The following is a 23,140-nucleotide window of genomic DNA, read 5'->3' on the forward strand; positions in this document are numbered from 1 at the left end:
TATAAATGATAAAAGATTATTAGTAGTAGTAGCTACTAATGTTATTATTATTATTGCTGCTTTTAGATATATTTAAGTATGCTTCTGTCTGTTATAACTGATAACAAAAAGAAGAAATAGCATTTAATAACTAATCATAGCTCATCTTGTTAATGTTGACTGCATAATGCTAAATAATCTACCTTTTAACCAAATGTTTTTGATTTATACACTTGCATAAATCATATAATATCACGTGCATGCATTTTATTTTATTTTGAAACCTGCCTAAATGGACCTGTAGAACTTCACTTTACTTGTATCATCAAGGAAACTGATAGACTGTATGATGGACATTATTGACTGTGCTGCACTCTCACATAGATTGGTCACGGTTAATGATATTGTAATAAAAAACATAAAACGTGGTGCTGCCATAAGTCGTGATAAGGAAAATCTAGGTGATGTATTTCACTTTGAGCGGGCTGACTATGATGCCTACATGCGCATCTGTTTGCCTAACGCATTTTATTGGATCATTACTGTCAGAGTGGTTTATGGTTTTACTGCATGATCGTATGTTTGTCAGTATTCAATGATGCAGCAAAAGAGTACAATGTTCAAAACAGACAGCTAATGAGGCGGTTCACTGGAGTGGTCAATACTTTCTCTTAGATCCAGTCAGTAAAACCAGTCTCTGTCATTCCCCAAAATGACCTCTACTAAGAAGAAAAACAGGTAGTACTAAGTCGAGCGGGTCCAATGAGGCTGAACTGTGTTGATGCAAAGCTGAATAACAAACTTTTTGACAGACAAGACAAGACTTAATTTAACAACAAACATTTTATTAACCAATATGTAGTTACAATCATAAGCTGATACATCAGCTCTAAAATCTCTGCAAAGTTCAGGCAATTTAGACAACAATATTGTAGCTTGTAGATGAAAGAAACTCATGATATGCACTCATGTGAGACCTTTTCAAAACACCTGAACGCCTGACCTGAGAATCCGTGGATGTCAAGGTTAACACATGGTACATAACAGAGTCATGTTGGTGTCTGGAGGTAGACGACAGAACTTGCACTTGGACCATCGAGTCAGACGATTTTGGGCAGTAAATGATCCTGATGAGGCTGCACACAATGATTACAAACACACTAGACCTCTAGTCCAGACCGTTTGGAAGATCAATGCATGAGCTCAGCGGACGTAGTTGTTCTGTTTAAAGACTACTTTCTCAGACAACATGAAGAGACAAATTTAATATTAGTTCAGCATCATCTACAGTGTTGATGTTGTACAAACAGTCTCTACCACAGCCACAAATGAAGTCAAGTTCCTGTCAGGAAGCCTGGTGACAACTGCTCCTGATTTCTAAATTGTTCTAAAGTTACACATGTCAAATTCTTTCATTTTATTTACAAGAATGAAAACTTTAACAAACCTCAAGAGAAACCAAATATTTTACATAACAACAGTGTGTATATAAAAAAAGAAAGATAAAGCAGTGCACAGACTCGGAGATGAGAAGGCTCTGTGGAAGACATTTTGCTGAGGAGCCAACAAATGTCATAAAAATCTGATTTTAAGAGTTTTTAAAAAAAAAACTTCTATCAAAAGTGTGTTTGCAGAGAAAATTATGTCTATTGCACTCACCTTCATTTCCCTCACAAAGAAAATAAATGAATACATTCAAACACACACTTTTTCCTACTAGTGGTGCAGGCATCATCTGTTCTCTGACTTGTGTTTACATATTTGTAAAAAGTACATATAAGGACAAAAAGAAAGTACATATAAGGAGAAAGAAGATGAGAAACTCACTTCAAACAAAGGTGGACAAATGTCTTAAGGCTAAAATGGGTCACTAGTGTTGATGGCTCTGTTAAAAAAAAAAAACTATAACAAGTATGAGAGAGGGCATCTATAGCAAAGAAATCCACTCGATAGAAAACCTTGAGAGAAAAAAACAAACAGGCTGGGACAAAATTAAAACCAAAGGTGTTCTCTCCTGTAGCAACTTCTCTTTGCAGACTATACCACAAATGATGACTTCTGTTTGAAATCCCCCTGAAGACAAACATATCAAATTGACATGGTCAAAATCAAAAGAAACTCAGCTGTGATGTAAAGCTTTTAGATGAACAACAGGCAGGTTCATACTTACATCATCCTCCTCATCACCATACGCTGTATGGGGCGGCTGGTAGACCATGTTGGGTTTTCTGCAGGGGAAAAAAAGAGATGTTAAGATAGTGACAGAGATAACAAACCACTTTATTTATGATCTGCTAAAAATCTAATCAAAAGTGTAACAAAGGAAAATGTCTTACTTTTCACTTTTCCCTGTGAAGAGAAAAGGGGAAAACATCAGTGGGATAAAGTAAAAGGAACAGAAGTACAAACATACAGCCGATTCTGTCAAGTGAGGATAATGCCTTCAGCCTTCACACTAATTAGTTGCAAGTGTGATACTGAAAATAAAAATATAATCCCTTAGAAAAGTAATACAGCCTTAAATAGTAAAAGCAGGTAGCTATAGTGGGTTTTGTGCATCCTGACAGCGTGCTCTGATTAGATTCAGTTATATGAATTTTGCAAATTGCATTAATCAGTTGCCATGGATGTTATAACACCTCAATTGCCTTTTTAGAACAGTGGCATGCACCCGTCCCCGTCACCTCCTGCAGTTGACTCATTTTCCCATCTAGTGCCCATGTTGTTGGTCTTACAATAAGATGTGGTCAGGTGCATTGTTGTCTTGAAGCAGCAGAAAGTAAGTGGCCAATTGACCACTGACCATTTCTCTATCATTTTAAGGGCACATTGTGATATTTCTGCTTCTGGTAATGTTTGGTCTTACTTGTCTTCAACTTTTAAAAAAGGAAAAATATAAGACAATAGCGCAAAAGAATATAAAGTCACTAACTGGCTGGCTAACTATGAACCTGGACTATGTGCCGCTTAATACAAAAACAACTTTCTTTTGGTTAAATCTATAGACAACTATTCAGAGCAAAAAGGTCCCTGAAAATGTCAACACAGAGTGTTTGAACATCGACGATCACAGTAAACAATGTAACTTTACTATAAGGTAGAAAACTCACGTGGCAGGTATCCCTTCTTGTTGGCGTACCAAATACCGAATACCAGCAGGGCAACAAGCAGCAGAGCCACTATTACCCCGGCAACTATCCCTCCGGTGTTCACGTCACCTTAAGGAAAAAGTGAGGTTCATTAGCTGAATAACAGGTTGACTGTTATCAGGTAAACGTTTCATGCTCAAATTAATTCAAAATGAAAGTTGTATCTTCGGCATGCAATTTAAAATATATACTTGATGTCAAAGAAGTTTACTGCTCTTCAAGTTCATACAGCTCACTAGATGATTTTTAACTGCTACTTACAGGACCCGTTCGGCTGAACTACTGCTACTCAAAGTTCCTCGAGTCTTTACGAGTATTGGCAAGACTGCTTTTTGTTATGATGCCCCTAGCTCTTGGAACGCGTTACAGCACATCCTGAGATTGGACGCGCTCCCTTCACTCAGTGAGTTTAGGTACTTGGTCATGAATAACTGTGTTTCCATTTGTAACTGTTTCAGATGATTGTGTTTCTTGTTTCTTGTTAAGTGTATATTGGTTGTAATCACTTCAAATGACTGTAACCACTGTCAATATTTTTAAACTGCGTTGTAAACTCGACGACATTGAAAATGAGGGCAACCTCAATGTCTCTCGAGAATAAATAAAGGTTATAATAATAATAATAATAATAATAATAATAATAATAATAATAATAATAATAATAATAATAAAACTAATTACATTTTTTCATTTGATTCCCTGTCAAGGAAGCAGCTCAGACTGAAGTGGGCTATTTGAAATTAAAGTGAAGAGTGAAGAAAAATGTGAAGAGCACTTACGGACTTCCATTCTCACGCCTCTGCATCTCTGAGAAGGACCAGCTTCGTTGACAGCCTCACAGTAGTACTCACCGGCTTCCCCCTTGGCTGTCCTTGAAAATTTCTGCAGAGACAGACAAAAAACAAAATGGTGTTGTTGGTGTTTTGTTTTGTTTTGTTTTCAAAAGACACAGCTGTTGAAGTAAAGATGTGCAACGTAACGGGGTGTAGCTGACCAGCTCGCCAGTAGCGGGGTTCAGGGTGTAGGTGGAATTTCGGAAAGCAGCAATCTTCTTTGGGTCATCGGGAAGTGGGGTGCCATTTCTGAACCACCTGTATGTCGGAGGAGGGGAGCCAGTGCCGTCGTAGCAGGTCAGAGTTGCTGCCTTCTCTGTTGTCACCGAGGTGGGGATCCTGCACGTAGGCTTACCTGGAGGCACTGCAGGACATAACGTTCAGTATGACACAGATTTCAGTACAGAGCAAGTTCACATCAGGGTATTGTTCGTTTTATGGTGGTGATAAGTAAAAATAAAAAGAGGGATTTTTCTTTAATGTGTGATTAAAATGGACCATTACCTAGAACAACTACTTTCAGTACAGCTTCCCCGAACTGCCCATTGCCGGACACCTCACAGTTGTACACTCCGTTATCATTGGCGGTCATTTTGTTGATGCGTATGTTGCTTCCGTACATCGTCACTCTGCTGGAGTATGGCTCTGTGGAAAAATGTAGCTGCATTAGGTAACATAACATAACATAACATAACAAGAGCATTCAGAGAGCACAGTCTGCTGCCAAAGCTACTGCAAAATGTTCAACACAAAAAAGAAAATGACTCTTATTTGAATCATGAAACACGGCAACAGGGAATCATGTGATCATCAAGTGACTTGAATATTTGCTACTACTTAGCAGGAAGTTTGTTTAAAAAAAAATAGTGGAAAACACATACACATAATCATTACTGGCATAGATGGATACTAGGTCAGCAGACTCAACTTGAGTACTACCTTCATTAAAAATTTCTATAGCATAGCTATTTTATATTTATGATATTTATTTATTTAGGTTCAGAGATATTTTAATATGCTACAGATGAACATAGACAAAAAAAAAGAAACATTACTCCACTCACGGGTTGGTTTGCCATCAAAAACCACGTATGTCTGTGAACCTTTTGTGTTCTTAAATTTCCACTCCACTCTCGCGTCTTGACCAAAATCAGCTGTGTAAGTGCATTTCAGGTCGGTCCCTGAAACAACAAAAACAACAGAGTTCACAATAAATCCAAAATGAACATATAAAACTGGACTAGAAAGGTTTTCACAACTATTATTTTGATATCATTACATTATGTATATGTGATGGCTCTCAGAGGCCTTCACAAATGAAACCCCACTTTTAAAACCAAAGATACAATATCTGATCACGTATGAAGATATGTTTGTCCTCTACACTGTTTCACAAACTTTCAATTCATTCATAAAATCTGTTATGCTTTGTGTCTGAGAAATAGTATTTCCTTGAAACTTGATTGTAACATTGTGCATTTTTTTTAGCAGAAACTTCACTAATAACAGAGTTAATTTACTTCCTGGCTCATCTTCTTTATTCAATTAAAGCTGCATGTTCAGGACTCACCTTCATTTTCTTTCACCTTCACATTTGGAGTGTTTGTAGAGACTGTAAAGCCATCTACACCTAGACAGACAAACATTACAAATAGAAAAGGTAATAAGACTTCGAAAAAAAAATACATAAATGAAATCTATAGGATTGGGTTGGATGCATTAAAGACAGGAAAGGGAAAACATTTTATACCAATATACAGGAATATTAGGCACAACATGACTTATTGTACATGGGTCAGTGATAAATAAGGGAATTATTTAGTGAAAAGTTTTTATGGTTACATCACTTGGACATTTTTGTCATTGGCACAAAGAAATTAGCGTCACATCATTGACTGACTCACATATTGAAAGCGCTCAATCATTATGTTTTCTCATTGAGTAATATTGTCTTTGAAAACCATGTGACAAATGTTCATCACCACAGTTTTGAAAATGTCCTCTGTGTAAATTCTCACTTCCTTTATGCAGAGCTGATGATGATGGATTAGGGAGTGATAGACTAATGTCAGTAACTGCAGCGTGTGCAGCAGCAGCTCCAACAACCATGTTGTATTGGAAACCTGTATTTTGATCTCTATCATATGAGGTAAATCTTTGGAAGAAGCAAGACAAGCACACACTGTGTTGTAATATTAACACAGGAGACAGCAGCAGTAGACAATAAGGACTGGTAGGTTGAACCACGGCTGCGATGACTCAGCCTCGATACGGACCAGCATCAGTTCTGCTTTGTTGTCCATCACAGAATCTGACATCAACTCACTCACTGATCAGCTCAGAAAAGCTAGGTGCGCTCTTCAACTGAAATGACTGACGAGAGAAACAGGAAGTACTCTGTCATCAAAATGCCATACCTGAAATTTTTCAGTGCTTTGTCAATGACAGAAGTAGGCCTGAAACTACTAGTTAATTGATCAACTTAATTTATCAGCAGCTTACTTGATACTCAATGCATTCTTATGTTTTCACGCGGGAACTGGGAGGAAGAAGGGCTTTAACAATCGTGTGTTTTCATAAATTATTTATGTATCTGTTTATTAATTTTATGTATTTTCTTTTTTTGCAAATATGTATGTTTTGGGAGACTGATTGTTAATTGACTAGTGGAGAAGGGGTAGGTTTAAATAAGCATGTTTCATCCTACTCCTTTTCGGACATGTTATTGTTTTGACTACAGTATTATCATTGGTTTTGTTTGTTTCTCAAATTACTTTCTTGTGTTACTCATACATGTTCGAAATAAAGCAAAGCAAAGGTCTGAAATTGTGTTTGATTTGTTTTATCACTTTCCTTAACATAAAGCATAAATATTGCCTCTTTCTCAGGAAATAATTCTGCATTTAGGTTGTTGACGACTAACTGATAGATTAATTTAAGAAAATAAGCAGGATATGAATCATAATCAAAGTAATGTTCATTTCTGCCCTATAAACAAGAATTATTCTCGCCATATATACACTAGCGTATTTAGGGGAAGGAGATCGACCTCTGCTTTACATCATTCCCACAGGAGCACTTCACACACTGATGTTGTGTTAATGAAAAACCACTTAAAAGAAAAGAGCACATCCCTTGTAAAGGACGGAGCATGCTCACAAGGCTTCAGGGTGTGGACAGAGAAAAAAAAAAGTGCTTCATGCGTGTCTGCTGAGCCAGAAAACTTCCGGTGAAACCGTCAACAGTCTGCCTGAAACTGAGTTGTCTCAGCCACAACAGCAGCGCAGCGACACCAGACACAGGCACCTAAATCATTGATGCATATAGTGACCGCCGGTCTGTCTCACACACCATTTACACAGCTACTGCTCCACTTTATATAACAACATACCGTCCCCCATTGATACCACCACTTATTGTAAGTGCTGGGTAGTCGATGGTGTAACTGCTACGTTGTTGTTTGACCAGCTACAGAGCAGCAGCAGCAGCAGTAGGAGCCAGTTAATCATCAACTGTGAGCAAAGTCTGTCATTTGGCTTTAACCAACTTTCAACAGAGAGAAAAGATAAACAACAACTTCAAAGTAACTTGAAATGATCATTCAAATTTACAGATGACATTTTTTTATTGTATTGTACCATAATGACAGACAGATTCACACCCTGCACACGTCTCTCACAGGTGGTCTCAGCTGAGATAAGGCAGCACAGTCACAGTTTTGGTTTGGCACAGATACTCAGGCTTGCAGTGTAAAATGAAACCAGGCCACTCCATGACTTCCTTGTTTGCATACTTTGCGAGTTTCAGGGTAGGAGAGATAAATGTCTTTCAAGGTAAATTGCTGGGAATACATTGAGATAAGAAAACCATGGGAATCTCATTTTCAAGGCCAGACGATTAAATTCTCTGTTCGAATCAACAAATCTTAAGAGGTCTGTCTCTGATGCTAATTTCTAGTTCACGTGCAAAAACACCAAGTCACTACTGAAACAGAACAACCAGGACAAAGGTCTCAGATACTCACTTCAATTAATGCCCCATTCACACATACAAATTAGATTCAAATACCTGCATCATGTGATTTGTGGCTGCTGGATTTGTTTTTGTTTTTTTCAAGCACAATTTTTCTACCACAGAAAAAAAATGAAGAGAGCCAAAATGCAAAACCTCCTATACAGCAGTGACAAGAAAAGGCACAGCTGTGGTTACCATTGTGTGATGGCTTTCTTTATAGGGAAGGTGGAGACCTACTCTACTAGGACCTGTATGATAATCTTATTTTATTATTCAATGCGGCCTCATAGAATTTCATTCTCCCTTAAGATTACTGTAATATTCCTTTAAATACATAATGGTATAAGTAACAACAGATACAGGATTATGAAAACTGGAGTATTTCAAGCTGTTTGTAGAGCACTTAATCCTACTTATGTGTGTGGTTGTATTTATTAAACTGATCCCAGGGCGTTTTAGATCTGTTGTTTGTTGTATTTAAGAGAAAATAGTTTAAAATATCTGTAAACTTTCAGATTATAAACAATAGTCTTTTTTCAATGATATCTAACGCCATAACCTCCTGAACGGATACCGAGCAGGCTGAGGTTTTGTTTCCAGGCCCAGGCCCCGCCGTAGTACAACACACCTGGTAGCAGCTCATTTAGTATTTAAGGGGATAAACAGTCATATTGTCGTTACTGTTGCATTTTATGTAGCTGTTAAATTAAACAGTACATCATCAAAGACTTTTAAGCGTCGACTGAACTCAAAATCAAAGAAAATAGGGGGGAAAAAACACCACTCACCTGTCAATGTGTAAAACAACAAAGCGACCGAAACCAGTCCTCTCACAATCATGTTTGGTCCTGATATATCCACGACACCGAGCCTCGGAAATAAAACTCCCGTGCAAAAACGAGCAGAAAACGCACAGAAACCTTTCTCGCGTCGAATAAAACACCTGAGCTCCGGTACTTCCCAACTTTGGACTGACTGAACCGACGCCTTGTTCGCTCTCACTGCTTCACTGCCGCCTGCTCTCACCTGCTGAGCCTGCCCAGGTGACAACACAAACGGTAACTTCCGGTAATAGGATCCCTCAGGTGGCTGCCTGCCTGCTGGCTAATGACTGGAAGAGCAGGTTGGACCAGAACAGACCTTTTAACAAACTGTTGTACGAGTTTAGAGTCATTTAGCTCTGCCCACGCGACATTGCGACATTTAGCTACTCAGTTCATTTTTCAGGCGAAGATCTTGCCCAAGAGAGCGAGAATTCCCAGTCCTCTTCCAAGACAAAACGTTACATACATTTTAATAATTCGCACTGTGTGTGTGTGTGTGTGTGTGTGTGTGTGTGTGTGTGTGTGTGTGTGTGTGTGTGTGTGTGTGTGTGTGTGTGTAATTAACTCTTATTGGTCAGAAACAGGTGGGGAGTGGCTGTGGTTTAAACTCAACCCTCCCTTCTTGGGCCTGGACTACAACAAAATCCTCCCTATACTGACATACATTTTCCATCCCAGGTGTCTGAGGGTCCAAGGCAGATAATACAGATCATTAAAACTCTTCCTCACAATGCTTCATTCAGCAGGCCACAGGCCTCTCATCCTCTCCTCCCTTTGGCCTTGGAGATGTTTTGGTTTCACTGTGGCTCTGTGTGCTCTCAACTTTGCCTCTGAATGATCAAACAGGTTACTGGTATTCATTGCATTATGAATTAGGCTCAACACAAATCTATATGGTTTGCTTACAAGTTTTAGTTGTCTTTAAACTCAATGGGTTAGTCAAAAATATAAGACACAATAGGTTAGTTAAAACATGAGACTAAACTCTACTACTACTTAAAGTGAATGCGTAAACAGGTACATAAATCCTAAAGCCTACAATATAGGCATGAATACCTGTACAAAAAATACAAAAATAGGAGATTTTTATTTGTAGAATCTGAATTTGAAGTGTAGAAATATCACATATACACATATACATATCACAAACATTTGTGGGAAAAGGTTACAACAAATCAATTTGAAATAATGATCGTCATCATGATACACATCAGATACTGTGCACCAGTTTCATTTGTGTTGTGTTGCCTTCTCTACGCATTTCAGTGTCTTGTTTGTCAAGTATTACTTTGTACGTAAATGACTTCCCCTATATATGAACTGAAACTGCTGATGCACTGTGACTGATGAATGAGTCAAGCTCACAGCAGTTTTATTAAATCAACACAGGCTATGTGTTTATCTGTCATACATCAGTGTGCAGTGCACACCTGACCACCTGTCATGTTCAAGAGAAAGTGAAACAGTTTCCTTGTTGTCATCTGGAGTGTGGTGTAACACGCTCTTAGTAATGACTCAAAACTCATCAGCAGAACATTATTGTCTATTATTATCATTATTATTACACAAGTGCTCCTTAATGGATGTGTAAGATTAGGCAACATGCTGACTCAAAGTGTGTGTGAGGACTTGTTCAACTTGTGTGAGCTTCTACAGGTAAATATAACTTTAGCTTGATGAAGTGCAAATTTAACAGTTGTTATTCTCTTGACTCGGCAGTAAAAAATAAAAATGTCATGCTCTGTCTTTAAAGTTTGTCCAAAGGTGTAAAATTACAACATGTGACCAAAAGTATGTAGACACTTTGGTTTTTGTTTTTTTTCCTCATAATTTAGCCTTTGGCCGGTATTTTCAGTCCATGGAAATATGAAGGCAACAACACATAATGATGATGAATGATGTTTCAGTAAAACTGTTGCAGAACTGCAAAGAAAAAGTGGTGAGGCCTTATCGACAAAATGTTTGTCTAGGATTTAATTTGTCCTTGAATGGGAGTAAATCCCTGAATGATGATGTTGGCTTCCCTCAAAAGAAGAAGCAGAAGCTGTTGTACTGTAGCAGCATGGTTTTAGTAATGCTCAGATACTGCATTCACACTCTTACATAGTGTAACCACTTCTGCTTATGTATGTGTGTATTTATTTATTTATTTATTTTTTTTGCATTTGCGTCATTTCTGGATTTGTATTTGTGTTTCGCTTCATATACTTTGTCCTTGCACGTTAATCTCAAAACCAGCATCTCAAACAATACACTCTTCTTTGCATGTCATTAAACGTTTGGTATTTTTTCATGACAGTAAACCCTGCAATCACTTGCTTCCTCTATTTGCCACTTTGCACTAGCGCAGTGTGGTTTAACACAGTGCTACCTGTAATGGAAATGTTTAGTGTGTACTTGTTTATTCATTTCTACTGTTTTGTGCTCTCTCTCTGATACAATAGAGAGATACATGTTGTGCATGTTCTCACCTAACATCGCCTGATTCTTGTATTTGACGCCTGTTGCTGACCTTGGTGTATACATTGTAATCTGTTTCAGCAAGATAAAGTTCACTTGTGGGGGGGGTGTGACAGATTCTACAAAACCCCTCTGTTCAATGTATTTTTTGTTCCATTCCTTGCAGACTACGTTGCACTCTGTTTGACTGAGAACCTTCTTTGCAAAGAATAAAACCCTTAAAAGACAGTCAATTTCAACATCTTTATTTCAGATCTTGCCTAACAAATTTCCACAACACTGCCCTCTACAGGAGATCGACAGCACATTCAGTGAAACAGTAATCCCACACACAAGTGTAAGACATGCATAAACAGGTTTAATTTACTTTCACATTATATTTATCATCGAGAAAAAGGGTCTCAACACTCAGCTCCATTCATTTTGATTTGTTTGTGCCATTCAACAAGCATTGTTCTTCTTTGTTGATGCCTTAAGATTTCAGTTGAGTTTATTGTCGGTATACAGTACATAGTAAAGCAGTGCTTTTCAGTGCATTTAAATGATTGTGCTTTGGCTACACACCACCTACTCAACTACAGTATATACATGAGTAAAAATCCTTTACATTATCAGAGAAAACATTGCACAATAAAAAGCATATTCAATGTAAATGTATAAATAGGATCATCAATGAGGATCTGATTTGCAGCCCTCCGAGACATACTGTGTATCTATGAGCCTCGGCTGAACATGGATAATGTTTCTCAGGCACAAGTGGAAGGCAAAACAAACACTGAGGTTGTGTTTAGGTTTTCTAAGTCACTATCGCTGCAGGATTTCATACAGTAAAGTAGAATAGAGACTTGATTGCTCATGCATGCGTCATTAAACAGTCAAAAACAGTTTTAAAGTTTTTGTTTCTCTGTTTATCACTAGACTACACCCTGCCAAAGCTAAAGGTGCTGCCCTGCCCGGTTCTTATCGACAAGTAAGACACAATCTTCCACCAGAGGACCTGTGTGGCACAAGGTCGCCTCTGTCTCCTCTCATCGTTTGGCAGCCAAGAAGAGACACAGGGGACAGATTTCAGTCAGGCAAGATAGATTGCTTACCTTAAAGAGCGATGAAACTCAGCAATAAAGTCACACAGGGCAACTTTGCGTAACAACTGAGCTGGGAAAATTTGAGATTGTAAGACAGTATAGAGCAAACTCAGTTTTCATCACTTTTTAAAGTCTCTCCTCTTTACAGCCCTCACTACTTTGTTATTAAACCGGTAGGCTAAAGCTCAGTATTAATTATTACAGAATATAGACTTTCAATTTCAGGACTAAGTCACATTCTGCTCAACACCCTGTTAGACATATCTGTCTGCATCCAGTATATTTGTTCAGTACATTTCAGCAATTGATTATATGTGAGTGTACTGTAGAGTATAAAGTGTATGCAGTAGTACATGTGCTTAGTATTGAGTGCATGACGCTGAGTATGCAGGCCTGTTACATACCAATTACAGCATATATTGTACATACGTTCAGTTCAACTCATTGCACTTTGTGCATACACACAATTCGTTGGGAGGCCGGTAGCTGTCACCAGATGATTATGAAGTGCAGTGTTAAAGTATGCAGCATTTTGGCGCCTTATTCACAGCCAGTGAATTTCCAGCAGCATGGGAAGTGTCATCAAGGTCAGCAGTAGGCCACTGCAGCTTTGTAATAGGACACTCCACGCTGAACACGGGAGGAGGAGCTCTGCAAAATAAAATAATGCAATTTCAGAAGGAGGAGCATTTTCTTTGGCAAACAATGAAATGTTTTTTTTTACATGTAAAATAACCGGATGTATGCAGCTGTGGTGAACAGCGTCCATGAGCACACATGGCTTACTTTTGTCGACCACTGAGGTTTTGGTTGCCGTGATTCCCGTGTCGGGCTGTTTGATGTTGCAGGTGAAGTTGGACTTGCCGTTGGGCAGGTTTTTAAACAGCAGGCGACAGTTGTTCCCTGGGAAGAGGCGAGCTTTGGCACGTTTCTTGAAGGGGGCATGTTGCTCCTCATCTGGGTCGGTGGTGTCAAGGAGTCTCTCACCTTGTGTGTACTTGCAAAATGCTTCTGATGACTCAGCAGAAAGCGCATATTTGCAGTCCATCCTGAGGTTGTGCTCGTCTAATGAGCAGTAGTACAACTGAATCACCTTCTGGGCTGATGCAAAGCCTACGCACAGTATCACACAAACAGACAATCTGATATCAGATAGGTATTTATTAAACCCATTAAAAGTTCGTCATCAATGCAACAATAGGAAAGGATGTGACACAAATGATCTCACCGAAGAGTAAAATTGTGGTGAGAAAGAACATTCTTCCAACTTTCCTGAAGAAAAAAAAAGAAAATCAATCTGCATGAAAACAGAGTTAGAGCAAACTCACACCAGATAAACACTGCACAGCACAGCCAACCATTTTATTTTTCTCTCCTGTCTTTACATTTATTTATTTTTTACAGTATTGAGCCTCCAAGCAAATAAAGCTGACAGTGCTGTAAAGAGTGGGGGGGTCAGATTTCAGAGAGTTGAATGCCACACTTCTGCAGCTCTCATGCAAACCCACAGAGGTTACTGTTGAAAAGTCACTGTGCCATAATACTGAATGACTGAGTACAACACAGCTGTTTAGGCTGCAAAGAGACCAACTGCAAACTTCACTGGTGAACTGCCAACATTGACGCATTTCTGAGCTTAACGTCCCACGAGAACATATAGGTTGATTATTTGTCTGCTTGGATTCAAGATGTTAAAAAAAACACACACACACAGCAGCTCAGTATTATTTTGTTTGCCTGATGCAAACCTTCTCTCGCCTTCATTCATGTATTTTGCAGCTTTATTGCTGACTCCAAAGATTTCATGCAGAATAAAAGAGGACAAAAGATCAGTCTGTGTAACAGAGTTAAATACCTTATCCTAGCTCTGATTCAGCAAATAATAGTACATGAAGCATTCTCACCTTGTCTGATGCAGTTTGAGCCTTCCTCAGTGCTCTGCAGTGTGATGCCAGGGGTAGATACAGTAGAGGTCGGCTTATAGAAGAAACATAGGAGAGAGGGAGGGGGACAAAAAGGGAAGGGGGAGGGGGAGAGAGGAGGTGGGAGAAAATGCTGCTCCAGTGGACTTTGGGGACATTTCTCTGTATTGCATAAGGATTTCTATATCGATCGTTATCCACTGTTTTACCAGAGCACGGGGGATCACATGTCAATACACAAACTTCCGGCCCCATATCAGGAGAATGGATTCAAACAACTGAATGAGAAAGAAAAAGGAAAAGTTGTGAAGAGGGTTTGATTAGCTGGGACACCTCAGCATGCAGCTGCTCTACATTTCCTCATTCAGTGTGCCAGTAATAGCCGCCGTGCCAGCAGGTTCTCAGCTACTTTAGCATTTTATAGGCTATATGTAAATTATTAATATAAGCCAGGGAATTTAATTAAACAAACATATTGAGGATCTACTACTCTCTATTTACATTATAAAATAAATGCACATAACACACAATATGATACAATATGTGCTATCATTGTTATCATTGTTATCATTAACAACTACATTAAAATCACTTATATCTATCTGCATTTTTTTATTCTATTTTATTGGAGCTGCTGTGACACAATGATTTCCTGCAAAGGATTAATAAAGTACTATTCTATTTTATTCTGCTCTACTCTACTATACACTACACGCTAAGAGCAGTTTTGGTGCTGCCAATGAACCTAATGTCAGTGTGCTTATACAAAATAGCAATAATAATGTGCAGATGTTAGGTCATGTTAACAAAACATGTCTGTTTAGCTGATAATGTTAACATTTTATAAATACTGCACATGTTGATGGGAATATTGTTAGTTTTACAACAATTTGGTGTCTAGGTGAAATGTCAGTTGTTCAGATGTTTACAGTAACTCAGCATGATCATCTGGATGAAAAAGATCAAATGCATCGTGGAGGAAATGGAGGAAGTTTTATGATCAATATGATGCCACACAACACCGCACTCTCAGCCGCAGCACACATATCTAATTTCTTCACGCTGTGGTGAAAACTAAGGAGAGTCAATAATCAACCAAGAAATGCTGATGCTGAGCCAAGTCAGTCACTGGATTAAGGTCAGTGTTTCAACAAACATATGACAACATAATAACAACATACGTATCACAAGGAATTTCTTAAATATAAATCTGTTCAGTTTCACAATCTGGATGCTCTGTATCCACTGACTGCATTCTCCTCACAGTCCTCACACTGCCCATCCATTTCACTAAGGTCCTTCCTAGACAGCTGCTGAACGGCTGCCATACTGAAGCAGTCTCCCAGGACTCTGACAGAAGATTTGCTGAGGTCTCTGAAAGGCAAAACCCACAGCAAAACAACACAAGCAACTGTACTCTGCACACTACTTAACATCTGAAAAAAAAACACAATTGTGTCTGCTCTGTGCTGATGTCAGAGGCAGAGAGAGCAGGTGAAGCACAGAGTAACATTCATTAAAGATTCTGCTGCGATCCCAGCTGCTCCTCTGCTGCTGATACACTGCAGGTGAAACACACTCATCCCCTCTTTTTTTTTCAATGGTGCGCACAATACTATCAGCAGGCTCACTGTACTATTGTGTTATCACGAGGCACTCATTCAGTTTTCTGCCCCTTTGCCATAATAAAACTGTGTTGTATATTTCATAAGTGTAAAAATAGGTTTGTAGTGGGGTGGTGTTTAGCTCAGTTGGTAGAGCACCCGCCCCATGTGTTGAGGCTACAGTCCTCACTGCAGACGGCCCCGGTTCGAATCCTGCATCGAGAGGCCCTTTCCTGCATGTCACCCCTCCCATTTCCTGTCTCTCTTAACTCTCCTGTTCATTAAAGGCAAAAAAGCCCCCAAAAATATACTTAAAAAAAAAAAAAAAAAATTAGGTTTGTAGTGAAGAAGCCTGTGTTCTGAGGGAAATTACATATACGTATTGTATGCTGCTGTTGGCAACAGCACAGTGAGCAGAAAAGCAGAAAAATGTGTAGTGTTAGAAATGATCCATTTAGTAAGGCCCAAATACAGATTTGTGTTTGTATATTTCCCAAACATACAACACGGACAGCATACACACAGCCACACCACAGCTGGGATGCTTTGCTGTAAAATCACAGTTAAAATGTTACATATTACAAGGCACCATTGGTTTTATTCTTTTGTTTTGTTTTTTTACCCAGAGCACTGCAGGGACGTCACCTATGTTCTATGAGGTATCTTTTAATTCACATGGAATTATTGTCTCCTTTTTTTACATTTTCAAAGTACTTTTTGCAATTAGAAATAATAGCAGATTTCTTTAGTTGCTTGCATCATTTATCATCTCAAATGTGTGTGTATATTTAATATCAGTGCCTTTGCATCACTGTATGATGACACCAAAACATTCACGCACCACACACAACACTTGTCCCAATGACCCAAAGTAACCTCGATTGCAGATTTCCTACTCAACTGATCCTTGCCTGCAGTTTGTGTTGTGCTGCAGGCAGGACAGCTCATCCAGGCCTGTGGGATACAGTGATACACAGCAGCACAGTTAACACTTTGTGTCTGTCTGCAGACTGAAAGCTTCTTGTGTTCCTTGGTTTTATTCACTGATGGTATTCATGTTCAACTCTGCCATGTTGTCCCAAGTTGACCTGTACCAGATGAAAACAGGGTTGACATACACCAGCTTCCTCTGAGCTGCACCTGTTTGTCACTGCATCATCCTCCTAGGCGAACATAATATTTGAGTTCTGTTATCATTTTGTGAGGAAATATTATAGTATTGTATGCATAATAATACAACATTACATGCATATTAATTTTTTTTTACAGCCTACAGAGAAGTATGTCTTGATTTATCACTGACACTATTCTAAACGTTACAGGAAAAACATACAGTAATGAAAGAAATGCATGATGAATGTTCTTGTTTTTTCTACATTTGTCACTGTTGGTCTGTGCAATTTATCCACAGCATTAAAATAAATTAAATAAAGTAAAAAAAAAAAAAATAATAAAATAAAGTAAACTACTTATACTTACAAATTGCAATTGTACATTTGTACATTCAGTCTTTGAACTGAAACAATGAGGGACCTCTCTCACATCTGCTCTGTCTTTAATGTCACTTGGGTCTGTAAAAATAAGATATTACGTAACTACTGTGCAGTGTGGCGTTGTTTCATGAGATGCCATTGAAGCATTGACAGCTTGGTATTTCTTTTCTATGATGGCGCTTCCAGCTTTTGCCCTGCAGAGGGAACTCTTCTTTTGCACCAAGATCCGTGACAGTGCCCCTGCACAGCATGTGTGCAGCTGAGAACGGTGGCAGTGGGAAAAGCAAGTTGATTGGCCGCTTGGCATTATGTATAAAGAAAATAAATATGCACCTCAACTCAGTATTAAAAGTTCCAGTCCTGAATAGAAATCTAAATGCATCAAGCTTGAGTCACATATGATATCTGAGTTGAGTGGCTTTTATATAGCACTGCTGCCCGATGCCAGTGAAACACGAGCCGTGACTGTCTGCAGCCCATGTGTGTGTGTGCGTGAGTGCGTGAGTGTGTGTGTGTGTGTGTGTGTGTGTGTGTGTGTGTGTGTGTGTGTGTGTGTGTGTGTGTGTGTGTGTGTGTGTGTGTGTGTGTGTGTGTGTGTGTGTGTGTGTGTGTGTGTGTGTGCGTGTGTTTGGGTGAGGACGTACAAAGCTGTGAGTGTCCTGGCTGAACAGACGGCGCTGCTCTGCATAGCGGCACAACGGCGCAGCTCAACCCTCGAGACAGGGACCGAACATCAGGTAAGAGCCGCTCTCTGATCTGCAACCTGAATAAACAAGGCTCTGGCGCATATCAGCAGAGAAAGATCTAGCATGTTCAAATGTGTTCCGCGTGTGCCAGGGAGATGTCTGCATGGCTCTCCGACTCTCACACCTGCAGTAAGGACAAGATGTGCGCATATTCGGTGATGGGAGCTCGGCAGTTTGCTGCAGTGCAAAGTCTCTGCATGGGCGTAGTCCTATCTGCATTTAGGTTGCAGGGAGGACAGCACATCCAGGCAAACAGCAGCTGGTTATATACTATCCTTATACTGTAAGTTCTTTACTTAGTGTCTTAGATCATTGGCCTCCTGTGTTTTTCTGCTTTAATCATCACTGTTGGTATCCTATAGCTGCGTCTTCAACTTTCTCATGTTGTCCCATGTTGGACTCTGCCAGGTGATAACGTGGTGTGAAGGTTATTGATCTGATCGGACAGATAGGCCACTGTTCAGCATGGAGCTGCACCTGATCGCCACGGCCTGTCTCCTCTTTGCCAGGATAATGATCACGCACCAAACTACTCACAGTATGTGTCTTCTTGTCATTACTGATGTTCAGACTGCCATGTCACAGTTCAATTTTACTGGCTGCATTTTGATGCTTCTGTAGACTGGAGTTAGTGTGATGCTGCATGTGCATTTATCCAGTGAAAGCTGGTTTTAAACAGGTTGGTGAAGGTGGTTTTATATATGATATGACATCATATGATATAATACATATAGCAAATGTGTTAAAACACCTGTCAATGTTATATATCTTATGTTATGGGAGGACAGAACTTAAACACAATCTGAGGCCAAGTCCAATAATACTGCAGCAAATGTGTCATTAGCTGGTTTAACCACATGGATTTGTGAAGTTTGAGTGTGATTATGTAAACCAACAACAAATACAGATATTGGCTTTATTGGAAAAGCTTTCTAGCTCCTTTCTGCCCACACAGTTGAATGGAGGGTGGGAGGGGGTTGAAATGAGCAGCAACTGTAGGTTACATCATCCCAGAAGCACTTGATTGTTTTCATGTTCATTTTCTTAAGGCTTAAATATTGATTCATATGTTTTACACTTTGAATTCACGATCTAATTTGTTTTGGGATGATTTTCTTTTTCTTTTCTTTCTTTTCTTTTTTTTTATATTGGGTTTAAGAAGTATCTTTTTTCCAAAAAAACCACAGCAGTCAATATCCAGGGCTGAACACAGTGAGTTTTGTTCTTATTCAGCTTGATAAAGAGTTTAGCTAACGTAGCACGGACAGGTTACTAGTGCAAGCTGAAATAACAGAGAAAGACAAAACATAAATCTGGTTACTAGAAACGAGTGGAGAGAGAGGTCAGGAGCAGAGCCAGTGCAGATTATAAGAGCTTTTTTGGTGACTCTTACAGGTCGCTAATTATGTGATAATGTCAAGAAATAGCCAAGAAATAACAATTAATTGCTTCATAATGTGAAGAAATAGCCTAGCTGTAACAGGCTGGGCTAGCCAGCTATTAACTTAACTTGCACTGTGGCCGTGTGGCCTTGGGCTTGGCTATGCACAGTTGTTATTTCACAGAAATAACACAGTAATTACACAGGAATAAAACATGATGAAGAAACTGATAATAACACTGTATAATACTCAATAATACTCATCCCGTATAGAACGAGACCATCCCGCATTGAAACATGACACTGTCTCTTAGTGAATCAATACAGGATGCCCACCTTTCTCTAATGCTACTACACTATGTTTTCTCATGCCTGGTATGACATCAGAAACGAGAAAACCAAAGGTTTCATGAGACATAGTGGAGCTCTATTAAATCAGGCAAGTTGTCTACCTTCACTCACCGTCATCTTTGTCCTGGTTGAAAAAAAAAAAGATAATACTCTAAGAAAAAAGTTGTGAAAGCCAACTGAATGAAAAGCCAGGGGGCAGGGGCCCACTTCAGTATTTTTTCAGGGGGCGCAGATTTCCTAGCAGCGGTCCTGCTACAAGATGATGTCATAGTGTGGCTCTGCTTGTATGTTCAGATCATTGTCCTGGGAAAATAATTTTACAATGCCAATTCTCTTTTTTATTTTCAGAATAAAAAGGAAAAAACTGCAATGTGATAAATTCTTCTTTTTTCATCTCCTTCAGTGAACTCAGTGTCTACGTTTCTGTTCGCTCCTCGTGGGCCTCAGATGTTTCCATGTCTAACTTACCTGGAGCGAAATGTCAGGGTGGACTGTGAGTTCCCACCCACCTACCAGATCCCTGGGCCTTACTGTGAGTACCGGCAGGACAGCCGGCTGGTGGGCACCACCTTCCCCAACGCCGTCATCTACGTGTCCGTCGAGGACCGGAGGAGGAGCAACGTCAGCTTGGTCTTTCCCAATCTGTGCCGCCTCACCTGGGCCCCGCTGGCTGACGAGAAGCCTTACACCTACACGTGCCGGGTTTACCAGGGCAACAGCTGGAAAGAGAACAGCATGGCCGTGCATCACAGTGAGTGGAGTTTACTTCTTATGTCACTCTTTGTTTCTTCTGAGCATCAATAGACGCAACATCTAAACTCGTGTTCTGCTCTATTGCAGGGCTCCTTCCAATCTGCTCTGCAATCAGTGTCAAATCTGCACCATGGCTGTTGTCACTGGTGATGTCACTTCCTATGGCTGTGGGTCTTCTGAGTCCATGAACTTTGACTTTCACACAACAAAAACTCAGTGGACATTTTACATGATTTTGACTCACACTGGTTTGTTCGCTTGCAGTTGGAACCGTATATGGGATGATTTTATTTTCTGTAATTTTATTTGTTAGGCAGCGAGTAGAAGCCATGAAAACACTACAAAATAAATAAGACTGAATAAAAGCAACACAAAGCAGCAAAAATGACATTTGGGGTGTGAAAGGTTTTATGAAAAAAACTCCATTCTCACCACTGTACCTTGAACACTGTTGTGTCATAACACTATCAAAACAACATAGAGATAATGTTGATTAAAGCATAATAATGCAACAGTGAATAGAAATTATTGTGTTTTATAATGGCTGTTAAAACGAGTAGATTATAGACAATCTTTTTAACTGTTGTCTCAATCAGGTCTCCCTTGTTAATAAGATTGTCGGGAACCGGTGTCTGTATTCAAACAATCATTTCATTAATGTTCAGATAAATATTAATTTTAAGTTTTTCTTTTGTTTTTTTGTTACAGATTCTTCCTATAGATTTATAATGCATCATCCTGCTTTTCTGAACAGAAATGGGTTTTATTATACTGTATATATAATGACATTAAAACATTTATCTGGTGCTCTTGCAATATTCAATTATATGAAAAAGTGGAGAGCCCCTAGATTGGATGTATTGTGCTACAGATTCACCAAAGAGTGAAAATATTACAGCTTTTTGTCATATCTGCCCCTGATTTTAATTTGGATTGTGTTATGTTAAAGTCTCACGGCTTTGCTCAACTATACTTACAGTACTGTATGTACAGTAACCTGTAGGTATTCAGATGGATGTTATGGCTTTTGAAAAATGAATAACTGCTCAGACACTGCCTTTCCTGCTAGCAATGCTAACCTCAGACACCTTCAGTACCTGCATTAAGAGGTTGTGAAGGTCACCTGCTTATAAAACAGCAGCTTAAGTAATAAAACCAGATTCCCCCCCTTGGATAGCAATAATACAAATTCTCAACATGATTGGGATGAATATTATATGAAATAATTTCATTCAGCGCTTTCATGCTCATGTGCCCAACAGCCCAGTTTGCAGAGCAGGTTTTAGCTCTGCAGCTTCGCAGTCAGAATGATGCTGGAGCTATTTCCTACGCAGTTGAAGTAATAATTGACAAGACCGATAATGCCTGATAGCATATAGAACAAGAGATAGAGGAACTGTAATGTTTTGCACAGCAAATTCTCAATACTGGCCACTTTGAATTAGACAGTGCTGTCTTCCTGTACGCATGTGTTAATGTGCACAGTTTGTGTGTAGTATGAAAAAATTGCTTCAAGCCAAAATTGATTCCATTTTGATATTTTATGTTTGCAGTGTACGCGCCTTTCACCTATAGGGCCTTTGTATGCTCTATTAATGCTGCTTAATTCATTAAACGTAATGTTATATTTTACATTTGCACTTAAATGTCACATTGAAAATTATAATTTTGTTTGTGGTGCTTTTTTATGTTACCACCATTTTTTTTTGTTATGCAGCCCAGTATAATTTGCACAATAGCTGTTGTAAAAAGAAAAAAAGAAAAAAAAGATGTCCTTATATTTTTCAAATACACAAGTCAGCATATTTTGTTTATTTTACTCTGTTACCAATAAGAACTGAATTCTATAGAAAAAACTATAGTAACAAATAAAGGTTATGCACTATAAAAGTATCCAGTGTTTTCTCTTGTAACTGCTCAAGACGATTAAAATATATGAATGCATTTTATGTAAATATATTCAAATATGTGCTGCAGCATTGAAAAAGGCAGGCAAACCACAGTCACCCCTCTGTCCTTAATGCTGCTAAAAGAGGGGAAATGATGTGATGGGACAGATATGTTTTGTCTTTGTATGAAGTTCATTGTCTGACTTGATCAGCAAGAAGACTTGGCGGGGACACTGACCCTGCTGGATGTCAATGACCTGACTGTTGAATTTTTAATGTTTGGGAAAAGTCTGATGGGGAAATTTTGTTGTTTCAGTGAAAGGATCCAGTGTGGCCCACTGGGTAACAGTCTGTTTTGATGTTTTGCAACTACATGTATGCCAAAAGGCATTGACTAAAAATTCTGTAAGAGGGGACGTCCTGTCTGAACTAGTCAGATCACTTTGCACATTTAACTTGTTCTGCTGAAAACAGTGCAAACTGTTTCTCAGTGAAAACATAAACCTGATGTTAAAAAGCTCCTTCCATCTGACATAAGGCCGTTGTATAGGGGAGAAAGGTGATGATAATTCTAGGGGCCCAGCGCCCAGTAGGGCCCCCAAAAACACAGTAGTCTAATCTTTGTATGACTGAATTATTCTGCTTTCAGCATTCAGC

At 39.1% G+C, this 23,140-nt stretch overlaps 2 protein-coding genes across 2 annotated transcripts; one reads left to right on the forward strand and one right to left on the reverse strand.

Annotated features, from left to right (window-relative positions):
* Positions 1-803: 803 nt before the first annotated feature.
* Positions 804-9,254, reverse strand: f11r.1 (F11 receptor, tandem duplicate 1). Its single transcript, XM_083987049.1, has 10 exons — positions 8,764-9,254; positions 5,532-5,591; positions 5,026-5,142; positions 4,466-4,606; positions 4,123-4,325; positions 3,908-4,010; positions 3,071-3,197; positions 2,316-2,321; positions 2,150-2,207; positions 804-2,052 (listed from the first exon to the last, which is right to left on the reverse strand). The coding sequence occupies exons 1-10, from the start codon at positions 8,813-8,815 to the stop codon at positions 2,017-2,019; spliced, it is 903 nt and encodes a 300-aa protein (XP_083843175.1). The 5' UTR covers positions 8,816-9,254; the 3' UTR covers positions 804-2,016.
* An 8,765-nt stretch (positions 9,255-18,019) lies between these two features.
* LOC310997668 (uncharacterized protein) lies at positions 18,020-21,978 on the forward strand. Its single transcript, XM_083987450.1, has 4 exons — positions 18,020-18,100; positions 18,518-18,647; positions 20,245-20,592; positions 20,682-21,978. The coding sequence occupies exons 2-4, from the start codon at positions 18,575-18,577 to the stop codon at positions 20,780-20,782; spliced, it is 522 nt and encodes a 173-aa protein (XP_083843576.1). The 5' UTR covers positions 18,020-18,100; positions 18,518-18,574; the 3' UTR covers positions 20,783-21,978.
* Positions 21,979-23,140: the final 1,162 nt, after the last annotated feature.

This window comes from Trachurus trachurus (assembly GCF_905171665.1).
Source record: "Trachurus trachurus genome assembly, chromosome: 14".
Classification (NCBI taxonomy): Eukaryota; Metazoa; Chordata; class Actinopteri; order Carangiformes; family Carangidae; genus Trachurus; species Trachurus trachurus.